We start from the raw sequence: 25,219 nt of genomic DNA, 5'->3' as shown, positions 1-25,219 counted from the left end.
CTGTAGCAGCTCACATAGTTGAGTCTGGCAGGCACTACCTACACTGAGTGTTTCACACATGCTGGCTTGTGTGCTCCTTACAATAGGCCCAAGGTCTCTCCCTGCCCCCACCCCCAATTTATTTTATTTATTTATTTATTTATTTATTTATTTATTTATTTGACACAGGGTTTCTCTGTGTAGCCCTGGCTGTCCCAGAACTCACTCTTTAGACCAGGCTGACCTCAAATTCAAGAGATCCGCTTGCCCTCTGCCTCCTGATATTGGAATTAAAGGCGTGCTATCAAGCCCAGCTTAATTTTGTGTTCTTTTAAGCCTCCAAGTCTGCCATTTTCTCCTGCAACAATGGAGCACCTGTACGGTATCTGTCTTGGTCTCTCACTGTCCTCTGTAGGTGATTGGGCCCTGCCACTCGTCAAGGGACCTCTGACTTGCCTCTGTGGGAACGGGAGGGTCTAGTTGGTTGCAAGCCCAGCCCAGCCCCAGCAGATACAAGGTTCATCTTCAGGTCCTCTCTTGTACTTTGCAGGTCTCTGTACCTCAGGTGCCTAAGGGTCTGGTCCTCTACTAAGAGAATCAAAGGAACACACCCCAAATTTAAAAAGGTGGGGGGTGTTCTTCCCCAAACATCTCTTGAAAAGGTTGTGCTTATGGAAATCAAGGAGCAATTTAAAGGAGTCACTTATCTCCTGGGGATCAAGCTCAAGTTGTCAGGCTCAGTGACAAGTACCTTTGCCCACTGAGCCACCTGCCCCAGATTTCAAACCCAACAGTGGTGATGTGAGGACGGTGCTGAAACTCACTGTCCCTGCTATGTCAGAGGGAGGGGGCACACAGTGTCTGTCACATGTATATGTGTGAGCATGCATCCCCTCCAGCACCCACCAGAGCACACGTGTTCAGACACAATGGCTCAAAGGCCAGGCAGCCAGGCAGCCCACTTTGTACTGCTAACAAGGCGACGTAATTACAGGAAAGGGCAGCCGGGCAGATAAAAGGATACAAAATTTCAACATCTGTTGCCATAAAGGGATAAGGAGAAGTGAAACGCAAAGTATCAGTTTGGTGTCAGCAGGCAGAGAGCCAATTTCAAAGAGTTCAGGGGGACAGCGAGGACAAGAAAGCAAAAGCAAAGGGGGAAAAAGAATAAGAAATTACAGGGTTCCTTAAAGAAGTAAAGAAACAAGAGAATGAAAAGGCTGTCAGTAATACTTTCAAAGGAGAAGGCAGGTACTTTCAGGAGGGGCAGTCCCGTAATCACCCTGACTGAAGGCCAGGCCCCTGCGCGGGGCGGGGCAGAGGAAGGCCAGGGGAGACAAAGCCACATCTGGGTGGAATGGGGCATGCATGATGTCCTCAGCACACCAGCCTGTGATGACCACAGCTGCCATCTCCATCCATGAGCCCCTGCCATTTGGCTGTTAACGAATGCCCTATATTCAGACCCTGTGCTTAGCGCAAGACGAAGTTCCATTCCCAACATGCCTGGGGCCGACCAGGTAGCTCAGTACCTGGTGGAAGAGGCCATGGTGACAGATCAGGGAGAGCTTTGTGAGGGACACTACTGGTGCTGACCTAGGTTCCCTTAGGGCATGGGGTTGCCCTGAGCAAAGCCTAAGAATGTGGGAAACCCATTCTGCCCTTTCCCTGGCTAAGAGACTCAGTAGCTTCAAGATAGAAATAAAAGCATAACAGAACAGGGATGACCCTGCCCTTAGGGACACACAGAGATCTGTGCGTGTGGATGCAAACCTGCAAGATGGCAGTGGCAGAGGGCTCAGTGCCTCGGCAACAGTGAAGTCACCAAAAGCCCTCTACCTGCTTCCTACTTCACAGTCCCCAGCATGGTTCAGGGCCAATAGCTGGACCCCCGTGACACCTTCAGGTCTGGAGTCAGGCTTCTCCATCCTGTAGCTTATATCTGTCCCCAATCCCCAGAGTGTTCTCCTCTTAGTGACCACTGCTAGATCCAGCTCAAATGCCCCTTGGTAGAAAATGCAAATCCTGTAACAACAGCAGGCCCATGGTGGTGGAAGATGACGGAGGACACTCAGACCTACTAGGCCTCCAGTAGCTGGGAGGTGTGTGCACACAGTCAACACCTGGCACCCCCCTACCCCCATGACTACCCAAGTGTCTTGTTGACATGCAGAGAGAAGACATAAGGTACACTTGGATTTCTCTAAGCTTCGAGCTTAGGACTAGGGGGCTTTGGTATAGTTCCTCGAAACCTGACGAGACTCCTTCAGTGGTCGGCTGTCACTGGGAGTTGTTGCACTTGAGGATTGAACACTGGGCCTGAAGATCATCAGCTGTCAGATACTGGGTCCTATGCACCTGGGGCTGAGTGAGGGGCCCCAGCTTCCTCACTGGCAATCCCCTCTCCTTGGGCTTAACTTACAGTGCTGTTCCAACAGAGGAAAAGGCCAAAAAGGAGATAGGACAGGCAAGCTCTAGCCAGTCCTTCCTCACCCCTTCCCTGCTTAGCCCCTGAGTACCCTGAAAGGGATCTCTGGGCAGTCTAAGTTCAGTACTGGATGCTTGGGGTAGGTACCTGAGAGATGAACGTGGCAACAGTTCTAAAGATGGCAGGACCTGTGCCCGGTGGGAAGCTGCACCTCCTGGGTGTCCCAGCCCCCACCATCACCTGAGGGTAGCCCAGATGCTGAGAGTCCCCCACCCCCCAAATCAGCACACACATAAAAGAAAATTCACGCCATGCTCAGGTTTCGGCAGTGACAGGTTAAAAGCAAAGCAGCCAGCCAGCACTGCATTCCGCCCAGCCAGCGTCCTGCCGGCAATACCACTCCACCTTGCAGATTGCCTGTCAGTCAGGCTTTGGTGTTATTGAAAGATCAAACTTGGTCCTGCCTGTTCATTACCTTAATCCTGTTTTCTACATGGCTTTATTATCTGCTTGGCTTCTTTAGGAAAGACAGCTCCAAAGTTGTCCTGGCCATCTATTTCCTCCCACCAGGGCACCTCCTCACCCCCTGCCATCTCAGTTCTCCAACCTGTGTCCTGGACACAGGGCAAATGTTTGCACAAGGTCTGGTTCTTCCCATGGGTGACGAGGACAGTCTGGGGCTAGAGAGGAGGCAATGCCATATGATACCTAGGGTGGCCCTGTCACATGCAGAGAGCCCAGAAGCTGGCCAGAGAACGCAGTGACAATATCTCATTTGATTCCAGAGCAACCCAGAACCTTAGTTGTCTTGTGCCCATTCTTATTTGGGTTCATTTTGAGTTCAGTAAAGTGTCAGTGTTTGGGGTTGATGAGGTCTAGAGATTTCATAGAATGATATTCACAGAGCCAGTCCTTTAGAACTCCATCCTGATCCTAAGTCCCCTCCAAGGCAACAGGAGGCAGCTCAAAGATCATCCAACCTTGTTTGTTTGTTTTGTTGAGGTGGGGACTCTCTATGTAGCCTTGGTTGTTCTGGAACTCACAATGTAAACCAGGCTGGCTTCAAACTCACAGAGATCCACCTGCCTCAACCTCCCAGATGGTGGGATTAAAAGGCAAGCAACACCACACCCACAGATCATCTAACTTTGAGATTCTGCTAAGCCATGGTGGTGTACCCAGATCCCCCTCCCAAAGCAGGGCCCAGGCAGAGGGGATGGTACGTGAGCCCCAACTCTATGACTAACTGAAGCTGAAACTGCTGACACAGTGCCCATCCGTGGACCACAGTCGCACTGGCCACACCCTGCTCTGTGCTGTGGCCAGCAGCTTCCTCTCCTGCCACTGGTGGCAGCCACAGGTTTCCTGTGACTTGAGAGGTCAGGTCTTCATGAACTGTTCAGTGCTGTGGGAGACGGCAAAGGATGCAGGTGTTGGCAATGGGCCTTTCTTCATAGTTATTTAATCATAACTATTCCTGAGAGTTGGGAACAGTGGATTCTCATTTTCAGTCCCCAATGTGCAAAGCAAAGTCTAGCGAGGCCCCAATTGAAGCTGGTAAGTGGCAATGTAGTTCTGGAGTGTGAGCCTCAAGCCACACAACCAGGGCTCCCTCAGCTCCCTCTGGTCCCAGCACATAGCCCCATGAGAGAGGGTTCCTTCTGCCTCAGCCTTAATCTCAAGGGGGAAGGACTGGTGTCCGTTCTACAGAATAAATTCATGAGAACAAATTCAACAACGTGCCAGATGCCAACAGCTTCAGGACACAAAACCACAGGAGCCCTAGAAGTTTTAGTTTAGCTGGCAATGGGTGATGTGACCACCAAATGAATTGACAAAAGTAAATACATTTTTATGTGCATTGGTGTTTTGCCTGCATGTATGTCTGTGCACCACATGAATACCTAGCTGATGTCCTCAGAGGCCCGAAGAGGTTGTCAGATACCCTAGGAACTGATGTAACAGATGGTTGGGAGCCACCATGTGGTTTCTGGAAATCGAACCTGAGTCCTTTGAAAAAAAGTCAGCCAATGCTCTTAACTACTGAGCCATCTCTCCAGCCCCACAAACGTAGATCTAAAGTGAGGAAGGTAAGACCCATCTCACATGAGACCACACTTGGACTGGCCAGTGCTCAGAGGGACTGATTCAGAGAATTAAAGGTAACAATGGTCCTGAAGCCAGTGTGAGCCCAGCTCCACAGACCACTGGCCCACTGCTTACATCCTTTCCTGTTAACCAAAGCCCAGGTCTGCAGCACCTGCCTTTCTCTCTGCCAGTACCAATGTGTGCAGGAGAGGCTGGCTCTTCTCTCAGGCCAAAGAGGCAAAGCTTAATGGTGCCTCCCTTGTCCCTCACCAGGGTGTGTTTAGGGTGAGACTTTGGACATTTTGGATGTAAGAAGAAATCTCTGCGGTACTGTGAAGATGGCTCTAGAAAGTCTTCCTTCTGCTTCTGAGTGCTACCTTAGGAGTTGGTGGCACTGTTCGAAACAAGCCTGAATGCAGGGACACAGCAAGCATGACTGGAACGGCCAAGGGTCCTCGTGGTGTGGGCCACTAACCCCACACCACCTTCTGGGCTCTTTGTCCTCTCCAATCATAAGTCCATTCTCTCGTGTGTTGTTTTTTGTTTTGTTTTTTTGAGAAAGGATTTCTCTGTACCTTTGGAGCCTGTCATGAAACTCACTCTGTAGACCAGACCGGCCTCGAACTCACAGATATCTGCCTGCCTATACCTCCCGAGTGCTGGGATTAAAGGCCTGTGCCACCACTGCCTGGCCATAATTCCATTCCTAATTGATCTGTTTGAATTTTATTTTCATTACTTAGAGCCCAAAGCTACAGTCAATAGATAAACTCTGTTTTATGAAGAACAACTAAGGGACTGAAATGGGGGGTCTGGGAAGAAGAAGGCCCTAGAAGGGCAAGAACAGGTCACAGATACCCAGAGGCCTGCTCTTCAGGAGAGAGGGATTCAGCTTTCTTCTTGTCCAAGCTCATAGATTCAGGAAGCAAATCTCAAAGAGATGGAATTCCGGCCCTCAAAGCTGACTAGAAAGGCAGTGTAGTCTGGGGAGATGCTGAGCACCCGCCCAGTTCTCAGATGGTCATCAGTCTTGTGCTGAGAAATCACCTAGGCAGACCAGCTGTGGGCACACACTTCAGAAAGACCATCTGTGGCTTCTCCCTTCTTCCCTTGGGAGGAGGAAAGGAGAGGGGCAGAGCTAGAGCAACAGCGTGAAAGACAGGAAAGAGGCAGCCCCTCCCTCAGCTGAAGTTTCAGGTGTCACAGCTGATTACAGGAAAAATCAGTAATTTAGACTGGATCAAAATTTAAAGTTTGAAGGTTAAAGAACTGGTCAATAATTAAGAACACTGGCTGTTCTTCCAAAGAATCCAGATTCTGTTCCCAGCGCCCACATGGCAGCTCACAACCATCTGTAACTCCAGTTCCAGGGGATCCAACACCCACTTCTGGCCTCTGCAGGCAACAAGCACATACGTGGTGTCCAGACAAATACATGTAGATAAAACACATACACATAAATAGTAAAAATTTGTTCTGCAGAAGACATTAAATTAAAAGGACAAAAAGACAAAGTCCAGCCGGGCGGTGGTGGCGCACGCCTTTAATCCCAGCACTCGGGAGGCAGAGGCAGGCGGATCTCTGTGAGTTCGAGGCCAGCCTGGTCTACAAGAGCTAGTTCCAGGACAGGCTCCAAAGATACAGAGAAACCCTGTCTTGAAAAATCAAAAAAAAAAAAAAGACAAAGTCCAGATTAGGAGAAGATACTTGTAAATTTGACAATATTTATAACATTTGACAAAGGACTAATGTCTAGACTACATAAAGCTCAAAACTCAATAATAGAAAAGCAATGTGATGGACCATGGACATGAGCTAGCATGTAAACAGGATAGACAGATGGTAGATAAGCACATGAACACATGTTCAACATCAGAGAAACCCAAGTCAAAATCATAGCATCACACTTATTAGAACAGCAAATAAAAACAGTGGCACTAGGAAAACTGGTCAAGATGTAAAGAAAACCAGATACCTTGTATCATGGTGGAAATGTGGAATGATAAAGATGTGCTGAGAAAAGTTTGGTAAGTAAAAAAAACTAAACATGCACTTATTAAAACAATCTAAAATAAAATGTTGGGTAGTTATTAAAACAATCTAAAATAAAATGTCACACAACTGTAATCCCAGCACTCGGGAGGCAGAGGCAGGTGGATCTCTATGAGTTCGAGGCCAGCTTGGTCTAGAGTTCCAGGACAGGCTCCAAAGCTACACAGAGAAATCCTGTCTCAAAAAAACAAAAAACAAATCTAAGCAATTGACTTTCTTGGCATTTCCCCTAGAGAAATGAAAATGTACGCCCACATGAAGCTATGCACAGACTCCTAGACAGCAGCTTTATCTGCGGTTGTCCAACTGTGAAAACAACTCGCAAGTCCCTGAATGGGTGTGTGTTCTTGAACAGGGAGAGACTTGGGTGTGTCTGCACGTGGACTATATACTCAGTGGTCCAAAGGAATGGTGCTGCTATGTATATGTCTGTAGGACGTGTGGAATATGCTGAGTTTTCTAAGAAAAAAAATCTTTGTTTTTTCACTTGTTTTTTTGAGACAGTCTCACTGTGTAGCCTTGGCAGGCTTGGAATTTACTATGCAGATCACACTGGCCTTGCACTCACAAAGATCTGCCTGCCTCTGCCTCTCTAGTGCTGGGACTAAAGGTATGTGCCACCATTTCCAACATTAAAAAGCTATTCTTTTTTTTTTTTTTTTTTTTTTTTTTGGTTTTTCGAGACCTGTCCTGGAACTAGCTCTTGTAGACCAGGTTGGTCTCGAACTCACAGAGATCCACCTGCCTCTGCCTCCCGAGTGCTGGGATTAAAGGCGTGCGCCACCACCGCCCGGCTAAAAAGCTATTCTTAAAAAGGTAACACACTAGGGCCTGGAGAAATGGGTCAGTGGTTAAAAGCACTGGCTGCTCTTCCGGAGGACACTGGTTCAATTCCCAGCTCCCACATGGCAGCTTACAGCTGTCTGTACCTCTAGTTCCAGGGGGATCTGACGCCCTCTTATGGATTCTGCAGGTACTGCATGCACATGCTGACAGACATACACACAGACAAAACACCCATACACATAATTTTTTTTTCAAAAAGCTAACATACAATTCCATTTATATCATATCTTCAAAATAGCAAAATTAGAGACAAAGAACATCTAAGTGATTGTGGGGAGTTAGAGAGGGATGGCAGGTACCATTAGGAAGGGTGTATGAGGATGAATCTTTATCTTTTGGGGGCAGGGTTTCAAGACAGGGTTTCTCTGTGTAACAGTCCTCGCTGTCCTGGAACTTGTGTTACAGACCTGGCTGGCCTCAAACTCACAGAGATCTGCGTGCCTCTGCCTCCCGAGTGCTGGGATTAAAGGCGTGCCTCCAAAGCCTGGCAGAGTCTACATCTTGGCTGTGGTAGTAGGTGCACTGGGCAGAAGAACAGTTTATGGGACACACCAGTGTCAGTTTCCTGCTTTTGATATGCTCTGTTATTTAAGATGTTATACGAGCACCCCTCTAGTCTATTTTGTAACTTCCTATGAATATAGAATATTATTTCAAAATAAAAGTTTTTGGTTAAAAAATAACAAAACCAAGCCAGCAGTGGTGGCATACACCTTTAATCCCAGCACTCAGAAGGCAGGTGGATCAGCTCAGTGAGTTTGAGGCCAGCCTGGTCTACAGAGCGAGTTCCAAAACAGCCAAGGCTGTTACACAGTGAAACCCTGTCTCGGGGGGTGGGGTACCAAAAAAAACTATAAACAGACAATCAATGAGAACGTATTAAGCTTGCCAACTGGACAACGGTAAAGAAAACCTACTTGTGTTTTAATTGTTCTAGACAACTCTTTTTATAGATTCTGTAGGCCACCTTTGAAATTTTTTTATATCATAAAAATCCCCCTCTGAGGATAGATTACATAGCCAGGCACTCTTCAGAAGGTATATTAAATCCAAGTAGTTACTATCAATTCTACATGAAATTACCCACCTGGTACAGGTGATCTCCTCAAGCTAACCTCAAATAACTCCCAAGAAAGGCACTGCAGCTGCCCGTGGGTGGCTAGGTGTGGTTCCTGCCCCACCTCCTCCAATGTGGTACTGCAGGGCTAACTGGGACAGGGCTGGTTAGCAGCTAGCTCTTGTTTTGTCTCCCAGCTGCCCTACCCCTGCCCCCATTGAATGCTCTCTGGGTTTAGGAATCTCTTACCTGTTGAGGTCCCAGATCCTCAGAGGTGAGAAGTGCCCACAACAAGCTGTTCCTGTCACAAAGGAGCTGCCGAACAAAAGGAGAGCCGAGTTAGAGCTGGCTTGTCAGAACCTGTGGCGGAAATGGCTACACACTAGAAATTCAGGGCTCTTTCCCCAGGGATCATGGGGTTAAGCCAGAAAAAGAAACATTGAGAGAGAATGAGGAAGTACCACAGCACAGAAGCCAGGGAGAGATAACTTGGTGGGTAGTGGGGAGGGGTGCAACCTCCCAAGGCTGACTACAGGACCTACAGGTTCAACCACAGATGAGCTTGCTGTTTGGACTGGGACCACGTATCCTCTGACCACAGTAGCAGCAGATCTCTGGAAGTGCAGTTCTGAGCCCAAGGCCGTGAGCTTCTTAAAGATATAGCTGTCTGAGACTTGAGAGCGCAAGGCCATAAGGTCTCCTGGGAACATCCAACTGGGACTGACAAGTGGTACCGCAATCAGCTGGAGACATTCCACAAGGGTTTAAGAGTTGGGAAACCAGTTGGGCGGTGGTGGCACAAGCCTTTAATTCTAGTACTTAGGAGGCAGAGGCAGGTGGATCTCTGTGAATTCAAGGCCAGCCTGGTCTACAGAGCTAGGTTCAGGACAGCCAAGGCTACACGGAGAAACCCTGTCTGGGGTGGGGGTGGGGGAATGAAGGAAGAAAGAAAGAGAGAAAAGAAACCTCATGTCAATCAGTAATGAGCACCGGACTGAAATCTCAAGGTCCAAATCAAAAGCAGGAGACAGAGCACGAGCAAGGAACTCAGGACCGCGAGGGGTGCACCCACACTCTGAGACAATGGGGATGTTCTATCAGGAACTCACCAAGGCCAGCTGGCCTGGGTCTGAAAAAGCATGGGATAAAACCGGACTTGCTGAACATAATAGACAATGAGGACTACTGAGAACTCAAGAACAATGGCAATGGGTTTTGATCCTACTGCACGTACTGGCTTTGTGGGAGCCTAGGCAGTTTGGATGCTCACCTTATTAGACCTGGATGGAGCTGGGTGGTCCTTGGACTTCCCACAGGGCAGAGAACCCGGATTACTCTTAGGGATGATGAGGGAGGGGGACTTGATGGGGGAGGGGGAGGGAAATGGGAGGTGGTGGTGGGGAGAAGGCAGAAATCTTTAATAAATAAATAAATTAATTAAAAAAAAAAAACACTGAGGCAGGGATGGGCCAGGTCCCTACACGTCCTGCACAGGGGAAGGAAGCCTGGATACACTAATGATATGTTAACCATATAGGCAAGCAGCCCACTGGCCTACATGGCCCAGCACCTGTACTTTCTGTACCCAACGTGTCAGGAGGAGGTAGAGTACTACAGAGAAGGTTCTGAAAGAGGTAGTGGTTTGGACAGTGCAGCAAGCAAGGAGCTAGCTGTCAGCTGCTGACGAGGTAAATGTCTGGGCAGGCACTGACCAGGTGGCTGGTTTACTATCGAAACTATGGACTAGTGCCCACCTGTCATCTCCAAACTGGAGCAAGGCCAGATAAGACACACTGGGGTTCTCGAGGCTCAGGCTTCCAATGCTTCCTCCAGGAAAATGATAGCATCCCAACTTCCTCTTAATCTACAGCACAGCCAGCAGTTATTCTACCACAAAGTGGCCGTGCCAGGCAGCCTCTCCTGCCATGCCTCATTCCTAGCCTGGGCAGCTGCCACTGGACAGCAAGAAACTAAACTACAGAGTCAGGAGGTGTTACCCTCGGCTCCTCCTGCATGTTCTCTCTGGGGTAACCCATTAATAACTGGTAAAGCCAATTACCTTGGCCTGAAAACACAATAGCTACTTGGAAATCATTGGAGCAGGCAATTGGGCTCTCCAGACTTTTGAGGAGTTGGGGCCAGGTGAAGGGCGCCAGCACAGACACAGACATCTCTTAAGGAAGTCTCTAGACCTCTTGGCCACAGGCCTAAATTAGCCTCAAGGTAAATCAATAGAGAGAGGTTGGGGAGGAGCCTGGAGTTAATCCCTGCCACTCCTGCAGCCTGACCTCCCAGTAGGTGGGGAAGGGGCAGGGGTAAGAGGGGGGTTATGTATAGACCCTTCCCAAGGGACCCCTGTCCTCTGCTTGGCCTATTCACTCCTGGTCCTGACCATCTGCCACCAAGAAGAGGCCCCTCACCTCTTTAGTTGTCTATAAAAGACACCTAACTATAAGTGTTTCTCTCCAGAAGCTGTCCTTCCCCTTTTGCCTAGGTGCTGTGAAGCTAGAATGTCCTTCTGACATTAGGAGGGCCTAAGAGTTAATAACAGAAACGCTGAGCTACATACAGACTGCAGACAGCTTGAGCAGCTGGGGAACAGTCCCAGTCCTGGACTGCCTGGGTGTCAAGGAGTCGAGCCAGCTATAGATGTAGCCCCACATTCCTGGAATGCCTACCCACTGCTGTGGCCATGCTTTCTGTCTGCCCTCTCCCCAATGCCTATGGTCCTTAGGGAAATGTGGCAAAAGCAGGAGGTTAGCCGCATTTGAAGGAAGATGCTAGTAACAGATGAACCAGGCCAATCCCAGACAGGGCTGCCAATACTCAGCACCTGCCCCAAACCGTCCAGATAGAATGCTTTGAAAGAGCGATGCGGTGGGGGTTATGCCTTATTGGCAGCTCAACCCCCCACTTCTCTAAGCGCCACAATCCTTGCTCCTGAATGTAAAGCCTGTCCTGATCTCTGGCCTGCTTGGGGTCAGTCTGATGTCTATGCTGGATTTGCTACATATTTGTCACTATGCTGGGTCCTATGCCAAGCCTGTTAAAATTCTCAATGAAAGCAAACACAAGCATCTCTTCCACGGCTCCTCCTAAGAGACTGCCCACATGGACTCCCATGTCTAGTACAGTGCTTAGCCCAAAGGGCACTCAATACAGATCCATAAAACTGACCAGAAAGGGGCCTTCCAGAATTCAAGGCCAACAGGGTTAGAGAAGCCAATTATACAGCCAGTGAAACTGGTCCTTCTGCTTCTTAAAGGAATATTCTCCAAATCATCAAAGATTTAAACCTGAACGGCAACATACGACAATATCTACTGATGGGGAAGTAAGAAGTCCCTCAGACTCCATAAGCTAAGATCTTTTCTTTTTAACAACAAAGCACTTGCCAGGAGCTAGCCTAAAATTTCTCAGCCCTTGTTCATACCCTCAACCTGCCACTGACCCTACCTCAGGCAAGTCTGGTATCACACAGGCCACAAAGCCCAAGTGGACACAGAAGCCATCCAATCAAGAAAGTTAGGGGTCCTGCATGCAAGATGAAGAACAGAAGGTTGAGAAAAATTCAGGAATATGGAGGGTAAGAAGGGACATTAACCCTGGAGCTGGAGTTCCGTGCAGTTGTAAACTGTCCTATGTGGAGGCTGAGAACCAAACCTTGGTCCTCTGCAAAAGCAGCAAGTACTTACTCACTGAGCCACCTTTCCAGTCCCTTACTTATGTTTGCTTTGATTTTGAGAGCCCTGGCTGACTGGGAACTCACTATGAAGCTTAGGGTAGCATCGTACTTGTTAGGCCTCCTGTTTCTGACTACTAAGTGCTGGGATTACAGGAATACACCACCTGCTGGCTATTGTGCATTTATTAAAGAAGGGACTTGAACATGTAAAGATTTTGGTACTGATTAGGGGACAAGTACTGAATGCAATCCCTCACAGACACAGGAGAATGACTGTCATTCACTTACTATTTGTTTAGAGACAGGATCTTCGTATGTGGCCTAGATTAGCTTTGAATTTAGTCCTCTCCCTCCAGCCTCCCAAGCACACGATTACAAGCATACATTACCATACCATTGTAATCTACTGAGTCCCTACTAGGTGTAAGGTGCTGAGCAAGTATTTTACTAGCATTTCCCACCGACTAGAAAGCTCAGGGAGGTAATAAAACTTGCCTCTTACTCACCTGAGCAGCAGGTAGTAGGACTAGAATTGGCTCTCTTAATTCTAGAATCCAGTAGATCACCCTTCACCCCACAATGCATATGAGCTATGCTTCAAGTTAATTTTGTTTGGTTCCCAGAATGAAGTACAGTGTCTGCCTGAAGTCCCCAAAGTTCCTGAATGACTGAGTGAATGAATCAACAAGTTGAACGTGGTTCTACCTGGACAAGAAGAAAAGCCTGGCCCCGAGACAGGCAGCAGAAGTGGTTTGCTCAGCAGCTGTGGCCCGTGGATGGCCAGAGCCACCCAGCTGGCCTAGGCCCCAGCAGCCTGAGCCCAGGCTGACACACTTTGGCAAGGGAGGCCACCAGAGCTGTCACATCATTCACCAGCATGCCCATCAAGTGTATTCAGTTCTCTTCAACCCGCATTGGCATTTTAATTACTGTTGGGTAAACTAATTTGTACAAATGAAGGCCAGGCTGCCTAATAGAATATGCAAGCTCTCTGACCTCTGACAGGCACTGACACAAGATACAAAGGAAGCAGAGGAAGGCTTTTTATCTGAGCCTTATTACTCTCTATTACTCCAATTAGTCAGGCTCCAGTGCTCCTAATTGGAGGAAAAATTGCAATTAAATCAATTTTTGATGGGCTGCAAGTGGGTTCCTGAACCGCCCTGCTTGTGAAACACTGATATTATAGCAGCAAAGGTCACAGGCCTCATCGGCACCTGGGCCCCACCCGATTTCCCTTGGCCCCCTCCTTAAATACTTCAAGGAAGCCCCTGCCCTTCTACTGACTTGGCCAGTGAGGATAGGAAGGAGAGAGTCATTAGAACATGTCAGGTCTCATTGCTCTGTTGCCATCTGCTAACCTCCACACTGACATCATTACAGCATGCAAATCCCACAGCTTGAATACAGTGCGAAGGTCACACACACTCACTCAGCTAGGGAAGCAGGAACAGGAGCTGCAGTGACAGCATTGCATGGACAGGACCAGTGAAGTGGTCACAGGAGGTCAACAGAAGTCAAGAAGGGGAAAGATGGAGGCAGGCTCTAGGTGAAGTGAGGTGCCTGGAATGCAGCCAACAGAGTACCCCGGGCAACAAAAAGAAAAAGAAATGGGTGTGTCTGGGAAAGGCAGAGAGAGAGAAATTTTCTCTCTCTGGTACACATGTCCACCTTGCAACTAGGGAAACATCCACTGCTAGACGTATGTTGTGTCAACCTGGGGGGCACAATGCCAGTCTCCTGGGGGGCACACTGCCAGCCTCCCGTCCAGAAAAGCACCTCTAGGAGGAAGCAGAGCATGGTGCTCAAGAAGAAAATACAACTTTGTTCATCAAACTAAAGGAAACAGGACAAACAGACCTGTCTGAAGTTTCAGTAAAGTTTTAGGCATATAAATATAAGTTTCGTTTCTTACAGAAACTAGAATAATTACCTCAAAAAGAGGGTGGAGACAGAAGTTCAGCCAATCTGGACTAGCAAAATGGCTGTGTACTTTTAATGACCTGAGTTCCATCCCGGGAACCCACTAAAAATATGGATGCAATGATACACATCTCTAATCCCAGCACTCCTATGACAAGGTGGAGGCAATAGAATCACCAGGATGATGATGAACCAGCCAGTGTGAAGTCCACAGAGCAGAAGAAATTATAGAGACCCTGACTAACAAGGTGGGAGGAGAGAACTGACTCCTGACGGTTGTTCTCCAGCCTCTACATGCGTCCATGACATCTGCACACTTCTGCGCGCGCACACACACCCACACCACCAACAACAACACTTTTAAAAAGAGGTTTAGTGAACTCCATATGTGGTTGGTTAGTTGAAAAGGACATGTCTTGCCTTCAAGGGGTCAAAACCAAAAATGTGAATTAAAATGATATTCCCAAAGAATATAGGTAGAAAAAGAGAGAAAAAGCAGGATACACACAGAATTACTATAAGTATTTAAAAAAAATAATAACCTGGGGCTGGAGAGATGGCTCAGCAGTTAAGAGCACTGGCTGCTCTTCCAGAGGTCCTGAGTTCAATTCCCAGCAACCACATGGTGGCTCACAATCATCAGTAGTGAGTGAGATCTGGTGCCCTCTTCTAGCCTGCAGGCATACATGCAGGCAGAACACTGTATATGTAATAAATAAATCTTTTAAAAATTAATAGCCTAAACAAAAAAAAAAAGGCAAGAGTAAGAGAAAACACACTACAATGCTAAAGAGACTGTGCTTGGGCAAAATAGCAATAAGCAATTCTTTCCTAAGTTTTCTTTATTTTTCAGATATTCCCTAACAAATGTTACTTTTAAAAGAGGAAAACACAACCAGGAGTGGCAGCTCACACTTTTAATCCCAGTACTTGGAAGACAGCCTGGTCTAGGTAGTGAGTTCCAGGATAGCCAGGGCTACATGGTGAGGCACTGCCTTAAAAACAAACAAATAAGGGGAAAACACATTAGCTTTTTAAAGAAAAAACAACATATAGATGCTCCTGTCCAAGCTTCATGGCCAAGAGCAGGTGGCCCTGGTAGTGAGTGGCCTGCTATAATGTGGGATTCCCCTCTGTATGTTGTGATTGCCATTGGTTAATAAAGAAACTGCTGTGGACCTATAGCAGAGCTACAGGGGAACAGAGCTGGGTCAGGGGGAAACTAAACTGAATTCTGGGAGAAAGGAGGTAGAGTCAAAGAGAAGCCATGTAGCCCTGCCGGAGCCAGATGGAACTTTACCGGGTAAGCCATTTCCACGTGGTGCTACACAGATTAATGGAGATGGGTTAAATTTGATGGAGGTGGTTCTTGTATTTTATCTGTTGCTTTCATTGATTAACTAATAAAGAAAACTGCCTTAGCCCATTTGATAGGCCAAACCTTAGGTGGGTGGAGAAAACAGAACAGAACACTGGGAGAAAGAAGCCCAGTCAGGAGTCGCCATGATTCTCCCACTCCAGACAGATGCAGGTTAAGATCTTCCCTGGTAAGCCAGCTCGTGGAGCTACACAGAATATTAGAAATGGGTTAGATCAATATGTAAGAGCTAGCCAATAAGAGGCTGGAACTAATGGGCCAAGCAGTGTTTAAAAGAATACAGTTTCCGTGTAATTATTTCAGGTAAAGCCATGCGGGCGGCCGGGTGCCGGGACGCAGCCCTGCCGCTCACACTTCAACATAAATTAATATGTAAGAGTTAGCCAATAAGCAGTGGTGGCGGACGCCTTTAATCCCAGAACTTGGGAGGCAGAGACAGGCGGATCTCTGTGAGTTCAAGACCAGTTCAAGAGTGAGTAGAGAAATGGGTCCTGATCCTGGACAGAAGATGTCAAAATGTCTTCAAATGCCCATTTTCATCTAATTAATGTATAAATGCAATATAGTCCCATAGAAACAAGATTCTGACTTCATCTGAAAGAGGAAATAAATGCATAGGAGTAACAAAATGTCTGAAAAAAGGGTTAAAGTTCAGAGCAAGTACATGAGAGCCTAGACAATGCAAACCTGTGATCTGCATATGTTCCGTTTGCTTCAAATACAACAAATACATACTAGACTTATTTTCTATAATATAAAGGAGGCGGGACCATAGTTGACTAATAGGACTCTTAAATAGCCCACTCATTTTGAATTGTGTGTATATATATTTGCTTTTGTTTTTCAAGAATCTCTGGCTGTTCTGAAACTCACTTCATAGACCAGGCTGGCCTCAAACTCACAGAGATCTGTCTGCCTCTGCCTCCTGGGTGCTGGGACCAAAGGGGTGCACCACCACCATCCAGAATGTTTATATTTTTATTAGAACATATTTATGTATTACTTATATAAAAATTAGAAATGTTTGAGGGTCTGAAGATATGGTTCTATGGCTAAGAGAGCTTGCTGCTTTTCCAAAGGACCTGAGTTCAGTTCCCAGAATCTACCCCAGGCAGTTCACACCCACCTGTGACTTTGGCTGTAGAGGAATGGCTCAGTCAGTAAAGCACCTACTTGTTTACAATCTAGGACTGGAGTCTGACCCCAGCACTATAAAGCTGGTCATGGTGGTGTGCACTTGCAATCCCAGTGCTGGAGAGCCAGAGATAGGAGAACCCTGAGACTCCCTAGCTAACCAGCTGAGCCAGCTAGTGAACTTTAGCCCAATGAGACTCTGACTCAAAGAAGGTGAATGGCCTTCCTGAGGATGACAACAGTGACTCTGGTCTACACACACACACACACACACACACACACATACACACACACTTTAAAAACAGGAGGTGCCCTCGGGAGGCAGAGGCAGGCGGATCTCTGTGAGTTCGAGTCCAGCCTGGTCTACAAGAGCTAGTTCCAGGACAGGAACCAAAAGCTACAGAGAAACCCTGTCTCAAAAATCAAAAAAAAAAAAAAAAAAAAAAAAAAAGGAGGTGCAACTACACTAAACCTCATAGAAGAGAAAATGGGACATACACTTGAACACGTTGGCACAGGAGACCACTTCCTAACTATAACCCCAGTAGCACAGACACTGAGAGAAACAATCAATAAATGGGACCTCCTGAAACTGAGAAACTTCTGTAAAGCAAAGGACACTGTCAACAAGACAAAACGACAGCCTACAGAATGGGAAAAGATCTTCACTAACCCCACATCAGACAGAGGGCTGATCCCTAAAATATACAAAGAACTCAAGAAGTTGGTCATCAAAAGAACAAATAATCCAATAAAAAAATGGGATACAGACCTAAACAGAGAACTCTCAGCAGATGAATCTCAAATGGCTGAAAGACACTTAAGGAAATGTTCCTCAGAGAAATGCAAATCAAAACAACTCTAAGATTCCATCTTACACCTGTCAGAATGGCCAAGATCAAAAACACTTATGACAGCTTATGCTGGAGAAGATGTGGGGTAAGGGGAATGTTCCTCCATTGGTGGTGGGAGTGCAAATTGGTACAGATGCTTTGGAAATCCATATGGAGATTTCTCAGAAAATTAGGAAACAACCTACCTCAAGACCCAGCAATACCACTTTTGGGAATATACCCAAAAGATGCTCAAACATACCACAAGGACATGTGCTCAACTGTGTTCATAGCAGCATTGTTTGTCATCAGAACCTGGAAACAACCTAAATGTCCCTCAACCGAAGAATGGATAAGGAAAATGTGGTACATTTAAACAGTGAAGTACTACACAGCAGAAAAAAATAATGACATCTCGAAATTTGCAGACAAATGGATGGATCTAGAAAACATCATATTGAATGAGGTAACCCAGACTCAGAAAGACAAATATGTACTCACTCATAAATGGCTTTTAGACATAAAGCAAAGAAAACCAGCTTACAAATCACAATCCCAGAGAACCCATACAACAATGAGGACCCTAAGAGAGACATACATGGATCTAATCTATATGGGAAGTAGAAAAAGACAAGAGGGCTGGAGAGATGGCTCAGAGGTTAAGAGCACTGACTGCTCTTCCAGAGGTCCTGAGTTCAATTCCCAGCAACCATATGGTGGCTCCCAACCATCTGTACTGAAATCTGGTGCCCTCCTCTGGCGTGCGGGAATGCATCGAGGCAGAATGTTGTATATATAATAAATAAATCTTTAAAAAAAAAAAAAAGAAAGAAAGAAAAAGACAAGATATCCTGAGTAAATTGGGAACATGGGGATCATGGGAAAGAGTAGAAGGGGAAGGGAGAAGAGGGCAGGGGAGCATAGAAAAATATATAGCTCAATAAAAACAATTAAAAAGTAGAAAGTGGTGTTGGGGTAGTGGTGGCTCAGGCCATTAATCCCAGCACTTGGGAGGCAGAAGGCAGAGGATCTCTGTGAGTTCGAAGCCAGCCTGGTCTACAAGGTGAGTTCCAAGACAGCTGCAACTACACAGAGAAACTGTCTGAAAAACAAACAAAAAGGAGGGGGGGACTGGAGAGAAAGCTTGTTCAGTGGTTAAGAGCACTTGCTGCATAACCATGAGACCAGAGTTTAGACTGCAGCTTAGTGGCCTCATCTACACCCATAACCCTGGCTTACAAACCTGAGCTCCTGAGTCCAGAAGCAGATTTCCAACTCCATACTTCCCCTTTCAGTCATCAGGGCAGTCCGCATCAAGCCTACGCAGGAGGCTGCTAACACCTCCTGACACAGATGGCCCGCAGTCTGCTGATATTTTGAGAACTAAGCACAGACAGGATCTCGTGTTTTCTCAGGTTTGAGGACAAAGATAAATGACTGGCATTTAAATAGGGGCATGGGATGAGAGGGTCAACTGTGGCTCTACCAAGAACTAGAAAGGAAAGCGGGGATCGACTGGAGAGTTGCATAGATAAGACCACATACACTCAAACAAGTTTACCTTAAAACTTGATTCTTTTGAAACATACATTCAACAAACCATAGAGGGATTTTTTTTTTTTTTTCTGGTTTTTCGAGACAGGGTTTCTCTGTGGCTTTGGAGCCTGTCCTGGAACTAGCTCTGTAGACCAGGCTGGTCTCGAACTCACAGAGATCCGCCTGCCTCTGCCTCCCGAGTGCTGGGATTAAAGGCGTGCGCCACCATCGCCCGGCCCATAGAGGGATTTGACTCTTGGGTTAGGAGCACCAAGTGCTTACAAGGTCAACAGTGAGAAGAAATAGAGACAGGTCAGAGTCAAGTCCAAGGTCCTGCATCTCTGACCTTTACCACAGGCCCAGGACCTACGGAGTTCCAAGAGATAGGGTGGCTTTTATTTGCATTCTCTGTACCTCATTAAATACCAGGAATCATTTCACATAGAATTATCAAAGCATAAGAGAAAAGAGAGTTTCTTGGCAGGAACAAAGACAGTCAATCACACTATCTACTATATGACCACAGACCTTCCTCACCCATGGCTTTTCAAAAGACCTACTGCAAGGCTTAAGTATAACAGGCCTTGGGGGGTGGGGCAGCACACAACTTTAATTCCAGCACTTGGGAGGCAGAAGCAGGTGGATCTCTGTCAGTTTGAGGCCAACCTAGTCTGCAGAGTGAGTTCCAGAACAGTCTCCAAAGCTACACAGAAAAACCATGTCTTGGAAAAAAAAAAAAAAAGAAAAAAAAAAAAAGGAAAAAGCCCCCACAGGACACTGAGCAAACTGAGAAAGGGCAGGCAGAGGGCTGACTCCTGGATTCACAACCACGACTAAACCCCTTCTTTCTATCAAGACAGAGGGTAACTAGAACTGATCCAGAAACTTCCTCCTTGCTGACTAGCTCAATGGAGGGCAAAAGTCACCAATGGACATCCCTAGTGAAGGACCCTGCATGCTATAATACTAACCTAACGGGCATGAGGTGCTACAGGGGCAACAGTGGCATGACTGTTAGGGAGGCACCAATGGCTTTCTGGTTGGATCTGAGGCCTGTTGCCCAGTCCAAAACCCAGAGCTGGGGAGGCCATAAGCCCTAGAAGGGAACCCATGACTATTGGGTCAGGAGTCCTTAACAGCCTGATGGAATAAACTAGGAAAAAAGAAAAGAATCGAGATCCAAGCAGATACAAAGAAAGGCACCCCAAGGACCAAGAGGTAGGGAGTATTGTGGTCTCTGGGTCCAGTCATTTCTGAAGTCTGCTGCCTCGGAGCACCTATTAAATAAAACTCACATTAATTTGAATTTGCTTTGAATTCACCATTTACAATTAATTTGTCCTAACTAACCTAGAGCTTCTCTGTTCGGTGGCTGCTGGACATTCACCAAACCGAGATGAGCAATGCACTCGGACAGGTATCTATCTGCTGGGCACCTCGGCCATGAAATCCATAGTTAGCAGTCTTCTAGAAGAGCAGATAAGACCTTCAACACAGGTTAGCCTGCAACTTCAGAAAGCAAACAAGAGGTTCTCTCCCACCCAGGCCCAAGAAGAGCACCAGGAAATAAAATCTACCTCCTACTCCAAGATCTGGACGCAAGCAGGTATCAAGGACAATGCTCCAGATGGCAGCATAGTTTCCAAAGACCAAAGCCCTGGGCAAAGACTATACATACCGCTTGCTTGGAGCCCTTCTCCTACACAGCTAGAACTGTCCTGAAGAGTCTGTTCTGCTCTCCTCACTACAGAACCTTCTGACTCAAATAAAAACCACACATAAAAGAATTACAGTGGTGATGGTCAATTTCATTCAGGGCTGGAGAGATGACTCAGTGGTTAAGAGCATTGCCTGCTCTTCCAATGGTCCTGAGTTCAATTCCTGGCAACCACATGGTGGCTCACAAACATCTGTAATGAGGTCTGGTGCCCTTTTCTGGCCTGCAGACATACACACAGACAGAATATAGTATACATAATAAATAAATAGATATTTAAAAAAAATAAAATAATAAAAAATATTCTCATTAATAGAATCTCTCTCATACACACACACAGCAAGAGGAACTAAAAGAAAATTCACACAATAGAGATAATTTCCTTTTTCTAAAATAATAAATAATCAAGCAAGATATGCTACCTCATACCTATAATCCCAGTACTTAAAAGACTGAGGCAGGGGATTGCCATAAATTTGAGGTCTGCTTTATGGACCATAGTGTGTTCAAGGGAAGTCTGGAGTACACAGTTCAATCTTGTCTCAAAAGGCAGTGGTACAGAGAGGTAAAAGAGATGGCTCAGTGGTGAAGATTGTATACTGATCTTCCAGAGGACCCCAGTTCAATTCCCAGCACCCACGTCAGGTGGCTCACAACTATCTATAACTCTAGCTCTAAGGGGATTAAGATTGTGGCCTCTGTTGCTAACTGCATGCATGTGCACATACATATTAATTTAAAAAGAGTAAATCTTTTTAAAAAATTTTTATTTTTTATTGATTTTATTGAGCTATACATTTTTCTCTGCTCACCTCCCTTTCTCTCCTCTCCCCTTCAACCCTCTCCCATTATCCCCATGCTCCCAATTTACTTAGGAGATCTTGCCTCTTTCTACTTCCCATGTAAGTTAGATCCATGTATGTCTCACTGTTAAAAAAAAGCAAATCTTTAAAAAATCTCACACACATACATGTATACATGCACCTACCTAAAGTTGTTTTCTCAAATTTATTCTCTTTCTATATTCCTGATCAAGACTTTTCTAGAGCCTTTCTCTTACACTTTCAGCATGTAGGTACCAAATTTCTACCACCCATGTTCCCTTGGTAGGCAAATAACTTGGAATATTTCATTTCTGGACAGAGCCTAACTCTTGACATTTAATTTGACCTCTTTGGAACACTGGACTGAAGGCCAAATACATCACGAGCCACAAGGGGTCAAGGGCAGGGACTGACTCAATGCCATGTCCACCACCAGTTCCAGCAGTCCTCGGTAAAAGTAATAAGACACAGGGCTGGGTAGGATGCAAGGCCTTCATCACTTGAGATCTGTGATATAAGCATACATACCACTGGGAAATTCGTCTACTAACTTACAAGGCTACCTCCTTTCCTGTTGTGCTCCTCCCAGAACCTGGGCTTCTCAATAACTGGGAGGGCAAGACTCTGCAAACCAGTCTCCCATACATGCAGCATATCAGCCAAGCCAGATACCAAGAAAGCATGCCCAGACTTCTAACTTCTTCCCTGTTCAGGCTCCTCTCACCTCTTCTACCCAAGCAACATAGGAGCGATGCTATGGAGAGTAACATGACTCCTGTAAACTGTTCCTAGCCCAGGCCAGTAGGTGGTTGCTGACATTCAGCCCTCCATTGCCAACTGTCTGAGGTAGACAGCTATGCTGTGGCTCAGTTCCCAGGTGGATAGTTGGCTCCTGGAAGGAGAGAAAACATGGGCTCAACCACAGCCTTGGGAAGAGCCGCACAGCTATTTGGGTTGTCCTGGCCTCACCATCCTTCACTGAGAAGACACATGTAAGCACACACTTACACACACACACACACAGAGTCCTGTTTACTGCCTTTGGAAAAGAGGTGCCCTGACCGCTGCACACACGCATGTAGTCCTTGGTGTCCACTGGTGTCTGTGGGCATATGCATGTCCCCCACATAAGCAAACTCCACCCACACCCTGTAGTCACACTGTGACCACAGGAGTCTCTATGGCCAAAGTCACCAGGCAGTTGTGATTTTTGCACCAGCCCAGGTGTTAAGCCCCTGCTCCTCCTCCCCTTTGGTCTGTCTCTGTCCCTCCCTTTGCCCTCCCAGGGTAAGTGCTTTCAGGCCACACAATGAGGAGGAGGAGAAACACTTCTATTGAGGAAGGCGTTTTGTTGTTTCATCCCTAAAGGGAACTGGAGTGGGGGGGGGCACAAAATTTCTAATAAGCAGTTTCTGTCCTCAAAGCTAAAATGATTTTCTTTAATTGGTGGTGGGAACAGTTTATTGTGGGGGTCTTTGCCCTCCTCCCTCCCTGCCTAATTGACTTACTGAAGTTTAACGGGGGCTTTCACCTGGAGAGATTGCAATTATTCCCCCACCCCACATTCGTACCTGGGCTCTCCCCACAGGAGGCCTTTGTTCCCCTAAATACAGCGGTGACACAAATGTCCTCAGCAGCAGGGGAACGCAGGCAAGTGGTAATTTTCAGCCCGTTGCAATTAGCTGAGGGCTTTTCAGCCTTGCCAGTGAATGGTGGGGGAGACTGCAGCATGCGAGAGCAGCGAGCTGGGCTGCTCTGTGCAAGGCGGACAAAAGAGGGTTCTCAATTGGGCCCTGTAGAGCGCTGGACCAGGGCTGGTGGGGCCAGCTGGAACTGGGGCCTGGACAAGGGAGGGAAGGAACTACCCCATCCACAGCTTCCATGGGCACCCACACAGGCTGTCTTTAGTCAGGCTCAGAGCTCCAGGCAGCTAAAGGAGTTCTTAGCCACACCTCTGCACTGGGAAGCAAACAGGACTGGCTGGGGCCAGCTGGGCAGAGGAGGAAGAGGTGGCTGTTAAAGTAGCAGTGTGACCAGTGATTATCTGCTTAGCTTCCCCAGTTGACCCAGGGCTGGGTGCACAACATCTTGGGGCTTTCAGAGACACCCAGAATCAGGGAGCTTTACGAAGCAACTCTGAGTTGAAAACTAAGGAGACTGGTGGGGGGAGGGGGTGTTCTGTGACCCTGAACTCTACTGCTGTTACCATACTTGTTTTAATCTAGTACTGAACATTGAAATAGCTGTCTGCTGGGCAGGAGTCTCAAGGCTGGGGAGACAAGGTGGAACAGCATGGGGTTTACTTGGGTTCAGAGCCAGAGAACGGCAAGGTTGGCAGGCAGGCTTCAGGAGGGGGCACTGCTGCAGAGCTGGTGCCATGCGGACTGCTGGTTCTTACTCCAAGACCCCCTGAACCATCACCAGTCCTAGGGGCAGGAGTTCTTGTGAAAGGCGAATTTTAAAGACAAGCAGATGCGCTGGGTGACAGGGTAACTAAGATAGGAAAGTGAGAGAGAATGAGGACTTCACCTCCTGGCCAGGGAAACCCAAGGCAAGCGGCACAGAAGAGTCCGGTGTGGGCCCAAGCCCACGGAGCGGCCAGCCAGCCGGCATACAGCTCCAGTTCAGCAGTGCCCAAGCCGCCCAACCTCCAGCAAGTCTATGCCCTCCTGGGGCCTCAGGTTTCTTGTTTATAAAACAGAAACCAGTTGTACTAGAATAATGTTTTTTCAAGTTTAAAAAAGTTAACAGGCCACTTTTATGAGCAGTATCTACAATAGCTTTTCTAAGATGGGAGCTAACTTTGTGGAGCAGAAGTTGGGGTGAGCAGGACAAGTTGTACTTGGGACCCCAATAGTGCTACCCTGTCTGGAAACTCCACTAAAAACACTCTGGTCTGGAACTAGTGGAGAATGCAGCTGAACCCCATGGCACGGGTCACCGCTACACAGCTGCCTCCCAGGCTGTCTTGTCACATCGACAAAATGGGGTGGAGCTCCATTTGCCATCAAATCTCACCATGCGCCATGCACTTTCTGAGAGCCTAGGTGAGCAAGTTCTCCTTAGGACAGCTACAGTTGACTCAATTTGGTGCACAGTTCTTTGCTGGTGGACAGGTCTAGCTTTTGTTGTTGTTGTTGTTGTTGTTGTTGTTGTTTTGCCCTGCTCTTGTCAGGAAAATGACTGTCCTATCCCATACCACCTGCCTGGTCCCTCTCCAGCCTGGCTGCTAGAACCTGCAGTTCCCCACCCCCGCCTCCAGCACCAGCAGAAGCATCTACAGGGTGTGGAGTGGCCAGCACAGACTTCAGAGATGTGAAAACAGACCCTCCCTTCTCCAACTTCCACCCATGGGCCCATCTACTCCTTCCAGGAGCAGCCCAGTCCAACAACCACAGGAGCCCGGTGTGTCCACGAAGACTCATGACCCTCAGTTACATATGGCCTACCTTTCATCCTTCCTGCTGCTCCTTGCTGTGTTCAACCTGTAACGGACACCCTTCCTCCTCAGTTACGTTGAAACACCTGCCTGGGGCAGCACAACACTGAGCTCTGGAACCCATTTCTCCCACAGGCCTTGCCCACTTTCTAAGCAGGTACTGTCTGAGTTCACCAAGCCATGCTAGAGTATCCCCCCCACCCAAAAAAAAAATAATAAATTCAAATGGGTTTGCCTCTAAGCAGTATATAGTCCCAATCACAGAAGCAAGCCAAGAATCCATTGTTTAATACTGGAAAT

The 25,219-nt window shown here is 47.1% G+C and overlaps 1 protein-coding gene across 2 annotated transcripts in view; it reads right to left on the bottom strand.

Moving 5' to 3' along the window:
* Fbxw4 (F-box and WD repeat domain containing 4) overlaps positions 1–25,219 on the bottom strand; it is a 95,685-nt gene that overhangs the window by 10,402 nt on the left and 60,064 nt on the right. For both annotated transcript variants that reach the window (XR_009057622.1, XM_057779948.1), the window contains exon 6: positions 8,700–8,765. Coding sequence is in view for 1 of the 2 variants with exons in the window: in XM_057779948.1 (XP_057635931.1) it covers positions 8,700–8,765 (66 nt within the window). In the remaining variant the exon portion in view is untranslated. The remainder of the gene's footprint in view (positions 1–8,699; positions 8,766–25,219) is intronic.

Source organism: Chionomys nivalis, chromosome 8 (assembly GCF_950005125.1).
Source record: "Chionomys nivalis chromosome 8, mChiNiv1.1, whole genome shotgun sequence".
NCBI classification, from domain to species: domain Eukaryota; kingdom Metazoa; phylum Chordata; class Mammalia; order Rodentia; family Cricetidae; genus Chionomys; species Chionomys nivalis.
The sequence above is the reverse complement of the archived record's forward strand: the minus strand, read 5'-3'. Positions and strand labels throughout refer to the sequence as shown.